Source organism: Rhipicephalus sanguineus, chromosome 1 (genome assembly GCF_013339695.2).
Source record: "Rhipicephalus sanguineus isolate Rsan-2018 chromosome 1, BIME_Rsan_1.4, whole genome shotgun sequence".
Classification (NCBI taxonomy): domain Eukaryota; kingdom Metazoa; phylum Arthropoda; class Arachnida; order Ixodida; family Ixodidae; genus Rhipicephalus; species Rhipicephalus sanguineus.
The window spans coordinates 38381949-38397420 of NC_051176.1; the positions used below are offsets into that span (position 1 = coordinate 38381949).

The following is a 15472-nucleotide window of genomic DNA, read 5'->3' on the forward strand; positions in this document are numbered from 1 at the left end:
GGTTACGCGACGAGCGTTAGTTGTGTACGGTCCTGGTCCCACTGCACAGAAATATTTCTGTCAAGTCACGTCTGACACCTCGGTACCTAAATTGTCCCCTAAACAGAACAGAAAATGGAATGACACGGAAATCGCAAAACTGAGTTGCCTTGCGCAATTATAACTTGTGGCGAAATGTATTCAAAGACACACCCGTGTACTTGCGAGGTAGCTTATGCCTTGTAAATATGCGCTTTGGAAAGCTCAGTGTCGGAAGTGCGTCAGGCCTCAATCTCTTCCGCGAAAACTCTTAAAAAAAGAGAGCGAGCGAGGAAAATATATTCATCAAGATCAGCAGTGGCGCTAGACTAGCTCGCGCATTTTCATCGCTTACGTGGCGTGTGAGGGCTCATAAAACGATACCCTTTACTATGCACCAGATCATGCATACACACTTGCCGCGTTTCGGTGCACGTACTTGCCCTGCGGAACACTGAGAACTGTTCTCACGGCCGTGTAAACACAATGGAACATGTGCGAACTACAAAAGAGCTCGGGGACTCGTTTAAACAGACTCATAGCCAAGCGCGAACAAACTTTGCATTCACAGCGCAGACGGTGCATGAATGACACAGCATATATTCCATGAATTAATTTTCTTCTTTCTCGATTGATTCTCGCCTAATTTTCCTACGGAAGTGTAGGAACATCAAAGCACAGGGAAGCTTCTCCGAGCGTTCGCTTACTACAACCGTCTTCACGCCCGTAGTGCACAGCAGCAACAAGCATATAAATGCACACATTAGCGAAGTTATCGCTGACTATACTCACCATCCGTTCTCGTTCGCGAACGCTAGTATGCACCGTCGTCGAAGTGCTTGCTGCACACCATCGCGTACTTGGAAGGCGTCTTGCCGTTACGAAGCCTAACGAGCCACAGTCGGCGACGTTCCGCGTCGGTGGGATAGAAATGGAAACTTATCCCTGGCTCTGTGCAGTATGTGCGGCATTGTGGCACCGAACAAAGCCTCACCATCGATAACAAAGAGTTTTCTGCGGCTACGGAACACAAAATCACGATGTGAAAACAGAAGCCTCGTGCACTTCTACACGCACCACACGAAACCAGTATCCACACTAGCGGGGTGGCGGTGCTGCCACCTATAGGTCGATCTCGCCGCGAATAACCAACGTGCAGCGAGAGCGACGGAGTCGATATCGAGGGATGGCTACCGCAGGCAAGGTAAACAGAATTAGGTGGCTTGATGAAATTCAAAAATTGACAATTGAGGGATAAAATGAAATTGCCGTGTGCACGACGGGGCAAGAGATCATTGCGAGAGGTCTTTACCCTGCAGTGGACACAGAATCGTCGGGTCATGATAATGCCATTCGATATTTCACCCCTGCACTGATATATTTGGAATTTGTTGGATATCTGGGAGATTTTGTCTGATCCTAAAAGCAGTGTTTACTGTATCCTAGGGCAGTATTTTGCTTTGAGCAGGGATGAATTTTAGTTCTGCCAGTAGTTATTGCAGATGGAATGCTGATGGACTGTAGGTAAAGCGTGGGGTGCTAGGTAGCTTGCGCATCCATATATTTCTTTATGCCCTTGGTTGTTCTGCTGACTTTTTTACTAGATGTATTGTTGATTGCACTGTTAATGTTTTTGTACACTAATAAATTGCATTTTGCAGGTATCAACATTTTCGTTGCAGATTAGATTTTCCTGTATTGGTATCTGATGCTTCAAAAGCAATGTTTGGACTACATTATTATTTACTACTGGTGCTGCAGTGTACCATTGATTCTGGGAATAAAACAGTCGTTTGAACCATAAGCTTACTTATCTGTTTCTTGCCATTGTAAAGTGCGAATACAGCCACTTACAAATGTTCTTGAGCGTTAAACTTGTAGGAAAATTCCAATTTTTAGCACTGAGCAAGCAATTTATGCACATATGTAGCGGCCATAAGGGACTTGTCTGCTAAGCATTTTATTGTAAGGGTGAAGGCATCAGGTGAAATAAAATTTCGTTCTTCAATCTCATGCCACAGAGGCTTTTGATGTGTGTCGGTACAGCATGCATCACACGCATGACGTGCATTGGCGTGCGCAGGGTTGCCTTTCAGGGGGGGGGGGAGGCGAAGGCTCATCGCGGCGCCCCCCCCTCTCTCTATTAAGTCAATGTATTGGGGCACACTTTGCGCCCCCCTCTTCTTAGGTGACTAGGGGGGGGGCGGCCGCCCCCCTGCCCCCTGTCTGCGCACGCCTGTGATGATGCGAAGGGAACAATTGGCAGCTGAAGCTCAGGCAGCATCAGGAATATTACATTATTGGTGGGAATTACCATGTGGGTTAATGCTAAAAGTTCGTGGAATAGAACAGGGACAGTGTAAAGTGATTTAGCCAGTTAGAACGCATGCTTTAGGTTATAAATGAAACTCGCGTTTCTATACAACGTTATTCCCATGAGGAAAATAGAGCACGCAAGAGCTGTTGTCTCGTAATGCTTTGTATGTGGATGCTCCAGCAGTAAAATCGTGGTCGCATCGCCGGTGTGAGACGCGGCAATGCCAGAGACGCTTGAACAGAGGCCATAACTGCAATAAACTGTGTTTGATAATATTTGTATGTGCGAGAAATAGCTGTAACAACGTTGCGATAATCGGCCGGTTTTGTCGCACGCTTCCATCGTTAGACGTTCGCTAGACCCAAAGCAGCCAGACGACAGCACAACTGCGCCATTCTGTCATCCGTGCACTGTATGACAACGATATGCTTGAAGGGCGACAGGCATGCCATGAAAACTTACACGGGTCATCGCATGCATCGTTCGTACCGTATGTCATCTTGATTTGCGTCGTTGAAACTTCGGTTTCAAGTTTTAACTTGTTACAAGATCGCACCATCTCGCCCACGAACGAATTATTTTTGCGGCTGCTAGACAGCGGTTAGGTAGGGCGCCGCCGCACAAAATAAAGCGAGGAAATAAGGCTTACGTCCTCTGTGTTATGTGTCGCATATTGCTTTCGTTTGCCTGCACTTAGATGGGGACGCAAAAGCGCTCGCGCAGAGATTGAGATCCGGTAACGAACATCCCGGAGCCATCTACTACGATGCTTCTCACAGCCAGAATGTTGCTTCGAGACGTTAAATGAGTGGATTGCTCGATCCACGCGTTAGAAACTAGAAGAACAATGAGAGGAACGCGCACGCACGAGTGCACCACAACGGTCGTGCGTCGTCTGCTATGGGGGTAAGTTGTGGCGGCACCTTGCGGTACCTCCGGTCCCTACACGCCAATTTTTAGCTCCATACGCCTCCGTAGGGATGGCGCCGGTGAGCAGGTCATAAGTTTATAGAGGAGGTCGTGGGTTAATTGTTGCCTTCATTTTTAGTGCACCAGTGGTGAGCAGTGAGATTTACCGATTTTTTCTGGCGCATTTGTTGGTCTAGGCTTTCGCCTTCTTCATTTTTAGTGGCGCAGAGGTGAGTAGTGAGATTTAGCAAATTTCTGTGGCAAATACCCGTTTATGATGATGATAGTTTTAGCCTTCTTCTTCTTTATTGGACCAGTGGTGAGTAGAGGGATTAACCCAATTTCTGTGGCGCATACTCGTTTATGAGGATGATAGTTTTTTGGTTCGTCGGGAAGGAACGAGTTGCTAATCAGCTTCGCGGTTAAAAATCTTGTGACTCTAACAGACAACGCCAACATCAATTTCTATTAAAGAAGAAGGAAGTGCGCGTGCTGCCCGCACAGCTCGATAGCCAAGGACCACCGCCTTGTTTCACACGAACAAGCTGCCATCACTATACGTCGTTGCCAGTTTCCTTAAAAGGCACGTGACAGAAAAAATAGTTTAAAATAGGTTTCGGAAGTGCATGTACAAAAAATATGGCAGCTTCACTGTAGTGGTGCCAAGCCTGAAGGAAGAGCGGAGCTGGGCGGCCTTCCTTGTTTCTCTCTATTTTTATTAGATGTGAAGCATCTTATAGCGGAGTTCAATCCGGTGGTGGTGGTGGTGGTGTGCGGCGTGACCACCCTTACTACGCATGCGCAAACCTTCTCCACTTCCCCTCAACACTCCCTCTCTCCCCTTTCCCTCTCCACATCACCTCTCCCCTTCCCTTTCCCCCTCTTATTTCCCTTTCCTATGCCCCTCTCCACTCCCCAGCTCCCCTCCATCTCTCCTCCACTCCCCTTTCCCCTCCCCCTTTCCCCCACTTCCATCCCCCTCTCCTCATCAATTCTCCCCTTCCCCTCCTCCTCCCACTCCCCATTCCTCCTCTCCACTTCCCCTCTCCCTTTTCCCCCTCACCACTCCATCCCTGAAACGCGGGCTCTACATGCCGAAACACTGCTTCGCATCGCCTCATAGTCCCCTTTAGCGGGAGATGGTGTGATTTTTTTCTTTCTTCTCTTTCTCTCTTTTTCATGCGTCTCTGTTTTGTGTCTGTTTCTTTCTACTTCTTGCTTTCTCGCCCTATATATTTCTTTCATTTTCTCGCTCTTTCTATATTTCTTTCTCTTTCTTCCACTTGTCTCTCCTTCTCTCTATTTATAGCTTCCCCCGTCTAGAAAACGTCTTTTCAAAGATAATGCAATGGGGTACTTTAGGTATCCAGCAAACCCTTTTATAGAATGGGATGTTTTGCGAAGTTTTTAAAACGTTTTCTAGATGGTCTTAAAAACGGATTCTAGCCGGGCATCACACGAGATATACGACGTTTTCTAGACCTATAGCTCCTATTCCGTGGCGTCTTCAATACATTTTATTGTCTCAGAAAAACGTTTATAAATCGTCAATTATCACGTTTTGTGCTACCTGGGTGGGAGGAAGAGGCTTGTAGTTTGAGCCGTGAACTTGCGAAGGCGTTCCACCTCCTGCTGGGCTGTGTCTTGCTCCACAAAGAGACGACATTCGCACATCGACATCGTTGCCTTTCTGCGGTGCTTATTGCAGAAGTTTAATTAGTCGCTGCTATGACGACGTTGCTACAACGGACAGTAAGCTGATGGGCCTGTAATTTTTCAGGTCTTTGACGTCCCCTTTCTTATGGATCAAGATGATGTTGGCATCTTGGAAGAATGCCAACATCATCTTGATCCATAAGAAAGGAGACGTCAAGGACCTGAAAAATTACAGGCCCATCAGCTTACTGTCCGTTGTCTACAAGCTATTCACAACAGTAATTGCTAACAGAATTAACACGACATTAGAGTTTAATCAACCAAGGGACCAGGCAGGATTTCGTACAGGCTTCTCAACAATAGACCATATTCATACTATCAATCAGGTGATAGAGAAATGCGCGGAATACAACCAACCCCTATACATAGCCTTCATAGATTACGAGAAGGCATTTGATTCGGTGGAGACATCAGCAGTCATGCAAGCACTGCGGAATCAGGGCATCGACGAAGCCTATATAAACATAATGGAAGAAATCTACAGCGCATCCACAGCCACTATAGTCCTTCATAAAGAAAGCGACAGAATCCCAATAAAGAAGGGCGTACGACAGGGAGACACGATGTCTCCAATGCTATTCACCGCGTTTTCAGGGCCCTAGATTGAGAAGAATTAGGGATAAGAGTTAATGGAGAGTATCTCAGTAACCTGCGATTCGCTGATGACATTGCATTGATGAGTAACGCGGGAGACGAATTACAGCTCATGATTACTGAACTGGATACGGAAAGTAGAAGAGTAGGTCTGAAAATTAATATGCATAAAACTAAAGTAACGTGGAACAATCTTGGCAGAGAACAGCGCTTTGCGATAGGTGGCGAGACGCTGGAAGTTGTAAAGGAGTACGTCTACTTAGGACAGGTAGTAACCGCGGAGCCGAACCATGAGAGTGAAATAACTAGAAGAATAAGGATGGGATGGGGCTCATTCGGCAAGCATTATCAAATCATGAATGGTAGTCTACCACTATCTCTCAAGAGGAAGGTATATAACAGCTGCATCTTACCGGTACTTACCTACGGAGCAGAAACCTGGAGACTTACAAAGAGGGTTCAACTTAAATTGAGGACGACGCAGCGAGCGATGGAAAGGAAAATGATAGGTGTAACCTTAAGAGACAGGAAGAGAGCAGAGTGGGCCAGGGAACAAACGGGGGTTAAGGATATCATAGTTGAAATTAAGAAGAAGAAATGGATATGGGCCGGCCACGTAGCACGTCGGCAGGATAACCGGTGGTCATTAAGGGTAACTGACTGGATTCCAAGAGAGGGCAAACGCGTGAGGGGAAGACAGAAAATTAGGTGGGTAGATGAGATTAAGAAGTTTGTAGGTATAACGTGGCAACAGAAAGCACAGGACCGGGTTGATTGGCGGAACATGGGAGAGGTCTTTGCCCTGCAGTGGGCGTAGACAGGCTGATGATGATGATGATGACACTTGAAGCAGTAGGCGGCGAGAGAAGAACCGTTGATGCATGTGGAAGCTACCCTACTCCGACAACGAGCCGCCACACGCTAACACGAAGCGAAAGGCGAAGAAGGTAACTGCGTCTAGGGCGACTCCTCGATACTAGCGCGGCCAGCGTTACTCGGTGTAATCGATACGCCCTAACGGTGTCGTGGCAGAATCGCTCCCTATAGGTAACCCAAGCTCAAGTTTGGGCGCGACGCTCAGGCGGCTGGGCTATGCGTTACTGGGGGCAGACGCTGCCCGCGAAGGCCGTTTGTCGCCTGATTTGCCAGCGGCGACACGTGCGCTCATGCGCTCCGCATTCGGCCCAGAGCACTACTAGTCAGCAAGAGTTACATTGTGACGCACCACAGATGCAGTCCGAGAGCTCTGCGCGTGCGCGGAAGCGGGGGCGGCAGTGGTGTGGCCGTGGATGCCCCCAGTTGCGATAAGAGCAGGGGCCCCGCTCGACATTGCTTTGGAAGCCTATATGCGCTCGTTAGTGTCACGACACCGTACTTCACTTCACCGCTCATAGACGGCGACACTGCCTCACAAACTAAGATCACCGTGCGAGGGAGATTGTGCGAGAGATATAAGACGCGTTTGTGAAGCCTCGTATACGTGCCTCGGTGGCGCAATGAGTTAGACGCCCAGCACTTACCGTCGCGGACCGAGAGGTCGTGGGTTCGATTCTCTGAGACGTAACTTTTTCTTCTTTTTCTTTGCCATCCGTTAGTGTGCATTCTACTAACGTCATATCCGTTGCGGAAATACGTCAGTGACGTCTTGGTGAACCCCAGCATAAAACACGTTCATGTTTAAAAAAGAAAACGTAGAGAGAGTCTCGACATTCCAGTAATGCGCATACTTCCCTGCTTTACGATGCCTCTTCGCAGAGCGACAATGCAGTGGCCCGCAGAAAGGCGTGTGCGTTCTCAGCCTTCACCGCTGCCTGCTTCGTCATGGCCCCCACCACTGCACTGGCTTCGCAACTATTCTTGCTTTTTCTTTCACTTTTGTTTTTGTAATGTATCGATGGCGGTTCGTCAGGCCAGTGTATTAAAGCTCCGCAAAGAGAGCAGAAGATGAAAAGCCCGCGGTTATGTGCACTGCTAGAATGGCGAAACCTTCTACAGTTTTTCCTCGATATCATCGCTCCAGTCACGATTCGCGCGTTGAAGCTCATATTTAACGCACTAGTGCCTGTCCGGCTGAAATTGCTTCTTTGCGTTTGTCGCTTGCAACAAATCAAGGCGTTGGACTCTTCTGAGGTCGGTTGTGGGAAGGCGGGCTTTTGATTTGCTGAAGTGAGAGGCCAAGTGAAGGCAATCTTATGGCCAAGTGAAGGCATCAGCAGCTCGCTGCGAACACCTGTAAAACTTTCGTGCACTGACTGCATTCGAGTCAAAGAAGAAGAAACAAATTGAGTGCGTTAGCTAGATTGAACGAAAATACCAATGCGCGCTCATTATAGGAAGAGTAACTTTTTTCATATAAACTAGACGGCGCATATCAGTTGCGACTACTTTCTACAAGTGAGCTCAGCGGCTTGAAAGCAAACCATCCTGAAATTGCATAGTCATACATATTTTTAGACCACACCCCTCGCTCAGCGTATAGGCGTTACGTCTCCCTTGTGACACGGAGCCATATCACTGATCAGGCAAACCAATCCTCAAAGTCCAAGTCAGCCGTACCATTGCACGCGAAACCTTCCGTACCCTAAAAGCGACAATTGCTGATCGTCTCCGCAAAAAGTTGGGTTTGTTGGTGTTTGCGTGAATGATGTGTTGCCAAAGTACCTTTCTATAAAATGAATAAAAAATGTGAGGTAAGCTCTTCTTGGAAGTTCCGCGATGAAGTATACTTTTTTTAACCAAGCGCAAAACAAGGCCTGATGAAAAAACTTATTTTAGAATGTTCCAGCGGTGTGGCTATTTATTTTATATCATTGGTGAACAAGTTTCACAGTTTCTTACGTTTAATTGGCTCAGTAAAAAAAATGTGCTATCATCTGCATAACAACCGCTACCGCTTAAGCCACAACCATTTTGAATGATTTCGCTTGCTATAGTGTGTGCGAGAATTATTGTTCGACCATAAACTCAAGTGCTTTTCCTCAAGATAACTTCCGAATTTGACAAAAAGTACATATTCGACAACGTTAAGAGCTAAATTAAGAATCAAGTCCCTTCATATAAGAGGCCCTTATTTTGTTTATAGCAATTATTTAAACAACTAGACTGGGCAGAAACAGGCTAAAGCAGTAACACAGAATATCTCAGCAACTTAGAGTTTGAAGAAGACACAGTGCTCTTCAGAAATAATAGTGGCGAATTGCGAAAAAGGATTCTGGACTTAAAGCGAGGGCTAAACATAGGGCTAAAAAGTATTATCCTTAAGTCAATAGCCTGGCTTAGTAGCCTGGCGAAAGCGAAAGAGTTCTCAATTGGAAAGCAAGCACTGGAGTATATAGAATATGTATACTCTGGTGAATTATTAACAGGAGGGCCCACTTATGAAAAAGAAATCCACCGAAGAATAATGATGGGCTGGAGCGCATTCAGCAGGCATTCCCAAATAATGACAGCCAGTCTACCGCTGTTCTTACAACAAATGGTATAAAGCCACTGCAAACTGCCCCTTTTAACATTCGGGTCTGAAACATGGTGGATAAGACACAATATAGAAGAAAACCTAAGGCGTGCAATGGGACGGAAAATGATAGGCGTAATATTGAGAGATCGGGAGACGGCAGAATGGGTCACAGAACAAACGGGGCCAGCGGCCAAGGACATTTCTTTGGACATGAAGCACGCCGAAATTGACATTGGCCGGTCACGTAATGCGTAGTACATTCAACCAGCAGCCAGTTACAGCAACACAACTTGCTGATAGGCGGTAACTCCAAGGTAACGGCTTTTGTACACTATACGCGCAGTGTACGTCATTCTCACGAGGGCATATTTGCAATCCCATTTGGCATCATACCCTTTCGTAAAAATGCTCTTCGCGTGCGAAAGGCATCTTCCCTCTAATGAATGTGCAGACTTAAGCCCGACTGACGGGCTGGCATGCTATCCTCGTACCAGGTGATAAAATATGACATGCACAGTAATTTCGCAAACGCAACAACAAAACAAGCGGAGCTCGAACCAGCAGCCTTCACCGCTTTCTGTGGAGAAAGAGAAGCCTCATTGGCAGTAAATAACCCGGATAACATGGGGACTAAAAGCAACCTGACGGGACAAGCTAAGTAACTTACAACCGCAATGAAAGCAGCAGTTAATGATGCAAAGGAAGGTAAAAGGGACGCCAGTTGTACTGTTTTAAGTGTACTGTAGTATTTGTGATATGCATGAAAAGAAAGTAAAGTGGACGGAAAAACTTGCCGCCGCAGTGAACGAACCTGCAACCTCCGGATAACGCACCCGATGTGCTACTAACTGTGCTACGGCCGCGGTCGTCCTCTCGTCCACTTCAGCGGGTATTTATGTGCGTGCAAACCTTTGTGTTCAAAACAACTTTAAGCGAAAACCTTAGATGCCTCATCAAACGCGAAAACTGAGCGGCGTCCCGTGTCGGCATCTCCCGTCGGCGTTCACATTAGTGATGAAAAAAATCATCACGTGATGACGCCACCGTATGACGTCATCATGACGTCACATACAGGCAGAATTTTTGACGTCATTATGACGTCACATGATAACGTCATCAAGTGCATTTTAGCTTGGTCAACGGTGAGCCCATCACGGAGGCAGTGCAAAACCAGGTGAGGTGCCTCCGATGCTGGAGGCAATCCAGAACCACATTAGTTGCAGAAAGCTTTCAGAGGGTGGCGGTGCAGCAACAACACATCGACTGAGAGGGAAAAGAAGATGGCTTTCGCCTTCCAGTCGATTTAGGTGTGTGCATAAAGAACACTCTGAGTTTTTTAAAACATGAACGTAGGCCAACTCGCCATCTTGCTGCATGAAAACCTGGGAGGTTCCTGCCGGCAGCAAGTTGTCTTTTCGTCCAGTTTACTTTCTTCACATCTCTATCACACTTGCTATAGTACACTTAAAAACAGTACAATTAACGTCCCGTCTCCGTTGCCTGGCTTCATTATCTGCTAATTTTCATTTAGAGTCTGCGAAACAAAGAAACGAGCCCTCCAAATTCCCTGCTTCTTTCATTTACTCTATATGCTATCATTGGACTATTAAATTTACATATACCAACCTCTTCACGATCGGCTATCAGCCGAGCCTTTCGATACGGAAGAGAAAAATGAACAAGAAAATAAATCGACACGGATGGCAGCGCTTTCGAAATCTTCGGTAAAGCCGGCCACCAGTTACCTATTCTTTTTTTTTTTCAAGCATAATACGAGTCTTTGCCAAAGAATCGGGGAATGGCTAGCATCCTTAAAGGGTCCCTCGCCCCCCTGCGTTCAGAAACGAGAGAATTATTTCCTCCTCGCCGTCGCATCCCTTCCTACAGGCCATAGCTCCCCCTCGACACTTATTTCTTAAAAGCACGTGTACCATGTCAGCACTAAGCGTTGATCCTATCAAGATTTCACGCTTGTCGGCTACACGCTGTTATCTCCATTTGCGTAGTCGCAAATACAGAAAATGAAGTGAAACCATCTGATCGCGCACTATAGTCATGCGAGGCAAGGAAGAACGGATGGGCGGCTGCATGGCAAAGCAGTGCAGGACACAATTTACATCTGATATTTTTCGTATATGGACCAATCGAGAGTATGTACTTTATACTCTTCACGGGAATCACTGTTCTGCGTCACGAAGTGCGCCAGAAAGACGGGAAACGCCAGGAGAGGATATTGCGCTCGTTTTTTTTGTATTTTAAAAGGCTGGTGAGGGGCCCTTTAACATTGCGGCTCACCAGTCTTACGTTTGGCGCCGTTAACGACGAACACCGGCGTACCAAAGCGAGGCCCGAACTTGGGTGCTCTGAACCTTTTTTTTTTTTGTGGGTGTGTTTCATTCTATTTTATTTTTACCCGTGATTCAAATCTCGACTTGGCGCGAGATTCAAAAAGATAAAGGCCATGCGGCAGGTGGTAGACTTCGCACGAACTAAACGCGGATGTCCGGAAAAGCTGGATCTGCAGGTGTAGATAGGGCCTTTCTGGTTGCGCTTGTATTTGGTGCAACATCCTGGTTGGGTACATGCACAGCTCATGCCCATTTAGGACGAGCAAAGTACATTTGTTCAGAAGCTTAAACTAGCATGCGTACTGTACTTCGCTGTTGATTATTGAATATGCGTTGAGTTGTGCACATGCACCACGTATGCTTGCCATGATGGTCAGAATCCGTTACGCATTCCAGGATAAATATGTCATCGAAATGGTTTGCAGAAACCAACTGTAACAATGGCGCGCATGTTTGCTCCTTATGAATTATCAGTCTGAAGCGCAACGGAGACGATGGACAAGCAATGTGGACCAGGCGGCGCTTACAGAGCAAAGGCAGAGTAGGTGCTGTGCAGTCCACTTTCGTTGCCACATCACTAGTATGCTTGAAATTAAAATTCCTTATGAACACAACCAACCAGCTCAAATCGTCATCCTATAATTAACGCTTACTTAAGAACCTGTCAGCTATATTTACCGCGCAGGGTCTCATTGCTACAAAAAGTTTTCCGGTATATGTTACGTATTTTTGAGCACTTTCGCTTTGTTAAATCTGAGCAACGTGAAATGCTATGTTTCGAAATCGCCTTACGACGTGTGCGACTCAACAGACCCCTCTCGATTCGTTCGCAGCATGTGAAATAATTTTTACGTAATTCTTCTTCAAAAACATCAAAACGCGATTTTCTCGACATATAATATTCAATTGTCCTTGCGTCATTCATTGAGTTTAGGGGATATTCGTCAACCAATCATAGCGCATCCAATAACTAAGCACGGATGTATGAATCTGTGAGTATTTGTCTCCTGGCGCGGGCATATCTTAAATGTCACAACACGTATTTAATGGTCTCTGCACTTGCTTTCACCTACACTGCGTGAAATAAAACCTGTTCTGACGCGTTCGTGTTTTTCGTGTACGTATTAAGCCGTTCTCGACCCCTCACGGTTTTCGTGCTGCCTCGCTTCTGCAGAATGGGGCTTTTCAAGCTCTTTTTTGTCTTCATAAGGACACGCTTATCCAAGCCTGTAGTTCTATAATTGTGGCGTAGAAATCAAATTTTATCTGAACATTTTCGACGTTATTTATTTAAAAGTGCACTGATATTATATAAAGACGTTTTTATATTCACTGTTGGTGGTAAATGGCACGCAGCAAACACGACCACCAAGTTATATCTAAACTTGCTACCGCAGGTAGTAAAGAATGTTACATTAAAGAAAAGCTAATATGTATTTTATAAATACTGGCACTTTTCACTTACCGCATGTCAGCAGTAAAACTAAGGAGCAGATGGCACCGGTACACCTCATGTCGCTCTAGTTGCCGAGAACGATGTGTGAGCAATCTTCGGCGACCGTCTCCTTCCCCAAAACCGGATGGCTGGAATGCAGTTCTGCTTGAGCCGACGCCGCAACGCGATGCGTGCTCAATCGCACCCACGCCGTCCTAAACACGACCGTTTTTCGCTATTTCCATGCAGGCCGGTGAGGGATGCCTCGAAATGGACGTTTAGGCACCAGGCGATGCGTGCTTCAGACAACTTCAGGTATTAACCAATGTTCGCGGTTGCGGGGGAGGAATGTGAGCGAGGTAAGCATGCGTGGGCGCACATATCCTTGAAGCCTGTTTATTGAATCATGTCATTAAAAACGCAAATGCGCTTAAATGCCCAAAAGGCGCTGGTAACCTTCATCATTGAGACATGTTGCCTATTGACAATCAACGTATCCTAAAAAACTGGACATTGGTTTTAAATTTATGAAGATAAAGTTTGCGTCTTATCCGCTACAAAATCGAGAAATTCTCACAACGTGATATCACAACATCGAAATTTACGATCCGTACATTCTAAACAATGAATCGTTGGTTTATAGGTTTAACCTCCCGAAGCCACTCAGATTGTGTGAGAGACGCAGTTGTTGAGGGCTCCGCGTAACTTTGACCACGTGCGATTCTTTAAGTTGCGTCGCTACACGAGCCTGTAGCATTTCCCCTCCATCGAAAAGTGGTGGCCGCGGCCGGGATCACACCCGCGACTTTCGGGACCGCAGCTGAGCATCACAGCCACATCACAGCTCGCATCACCGCATCGGCTCAATCACATCAAAGCTGAGCATCACCGCATCGGCTCAATAACTCCTGTTGTATTAAAATCCCAAAGCAGAGAGAAGCGGCTTCTTTCGAAACTCAATGCTCTTACAGCGTGCATGGTCTTGCATTCGGACCCCCTGCAGGACGAACAATATCGTACCTTTTTCTTCAAATGTTCAGTTTCTGCTACGTCAATAGACTTCTGTTGCAACTAAAAAACACTGTGCACCCTAGTTCGAAAGTTCATACTTCGTGTGCTATAGCACACTGATCTTGAAGAAGAGGAAATTGGCAATGACGGCTTACCAGCGACAGGTTAGTAGAACTAGACTCAAGGTAATACCTAATTTAGCACAGACTATCATCTATACGACCACACTCTACAGGTTCATGGCAAGCGAAAGTATCAAATCATTTCGCGCGTGCGTGCCGAACATCAACTGGTCTTCCATATGTTCCTGTGGATCTTTCGTCGCATATACGACATTTTGTTTGCGCACAAAGCAGTAAAATAAAAAAAAAAAAAAAAGATGAGAAAACCATGGGTCCGTCCTCAACATTTAAAAATGATCAATAAAAAAAACAAGTCATTTATCATCACCTGTTTTTTGTAGCGCCAAAAAAAAGAAAGAAACCTGGCATACCTTGGACCATTATAAACAACGTACTCAATTGAAAACATCCCTATTCTCCTCAGTTGCAAATAACTTTAAATAATAACAAATCCTCTGGCATTCCCTTGGCTGAAGAAGTCAACCAGTACTTCACAAACGTCGCGGCAACTACACTGAGCCCAACAGTTACGGGGATCCCAGATAAATGACCGCAAACTATTTTTTCGAGCCAGCAGATAATGCGGAAGTTTGCAGAAAATTCGTCGGACTGAAAAATAGTAAAGCAACTGATATCATTACTTTCAAGTTAGTCCTCTAAAATATGTGATGGGTATTATGTGAGATGGGCGCCCCACATAACATACGCGTACTTATTTAGCTTGGTTTTAGAATCTGGTTCGTTCCCTAGTGCAATGAAAAAAGCCACAGTGTCAGTCATATTCAAGGGCGGTGACAAAAACGATTTCTGCAATTTCAGACCAATCTCAATACTGTCGATATTCTGCAAGAGTCTGGAGTAAACTATTTTCTCTCGTCTTACTCCACGGCTTTCTTATGAAACATAATACTTTATATGACTATCACCATGGTTTCCGCAAATGACGCTCTACCGAAACTGCACTGCTTGTTTAGAAGTAGTTAATTATCGATAGTCTAGAAAAAGGAAACTTAGTTCTCGGAGTACTTAGTGACTACAGTAAGACATATGGCCGTCTACAGCACAACACTCTTATAACAAAGTTGACGGCCTACGGTGTACGCGGAGTGGCTCATTATTTGATGTGTTCATACCTGCTTGATGGTAGCGCGCTGTCATAGTAAATAGTAGTTCCTCCGACAGGGCAAATATTGTGAGGTGTCCCACAGGGCAGCGTTTTAGGCCGCCTTCTGTTCGACATCCACATTAACGACATGACAGACATGCAAAACGAGGCAACAGCCGTTTTGTACGCGGATGATACCAGGCTGTTTGTCTCTGGTACAGTGGTTGGCGCGCTCAATAGTGAGGCGAACGCGCTCCTTTCCAGTTTATCGGAATGCACCCGGCATAAAGGCCTTAAAATTAATAAGAAAAAATCTAAAACAATCCTGTTCAGAACCATGCAGAGGCAGACACGTACGTTTATGCGAAGAACTACTGTTTGATAATGTATCAATTGAGATTGCTAGCGAACGTAAGGTACTTGGTGTCGTCCTTAATGCT

General features: G+C 45.9%; 1 protein-coding gene across 1 annotated transcript in view; it reads right to left on the reverse strand.

Moving 5' to 3' along the window:
* Positions 1-12947, reverse strand: part of LOC119390684 (protein obstructor-E) — a 70368-nt gene extending 57421 nt beyond the window's left edge. The window contains exon 1 of the mRNA XM_037658373.2: positions 12825-12947. Coding sequence (XP_037514301.1) covers positions 12825-12873 — 49 coding nt within the window. The 5' untranslated portion in view covers positions 12874-12947. The remainder of the gene's footprint in view (positions 1-12824) is intronic.
* Between the last annotated feature and the right edge of the window lie 2525 nt (positions 12948-15472).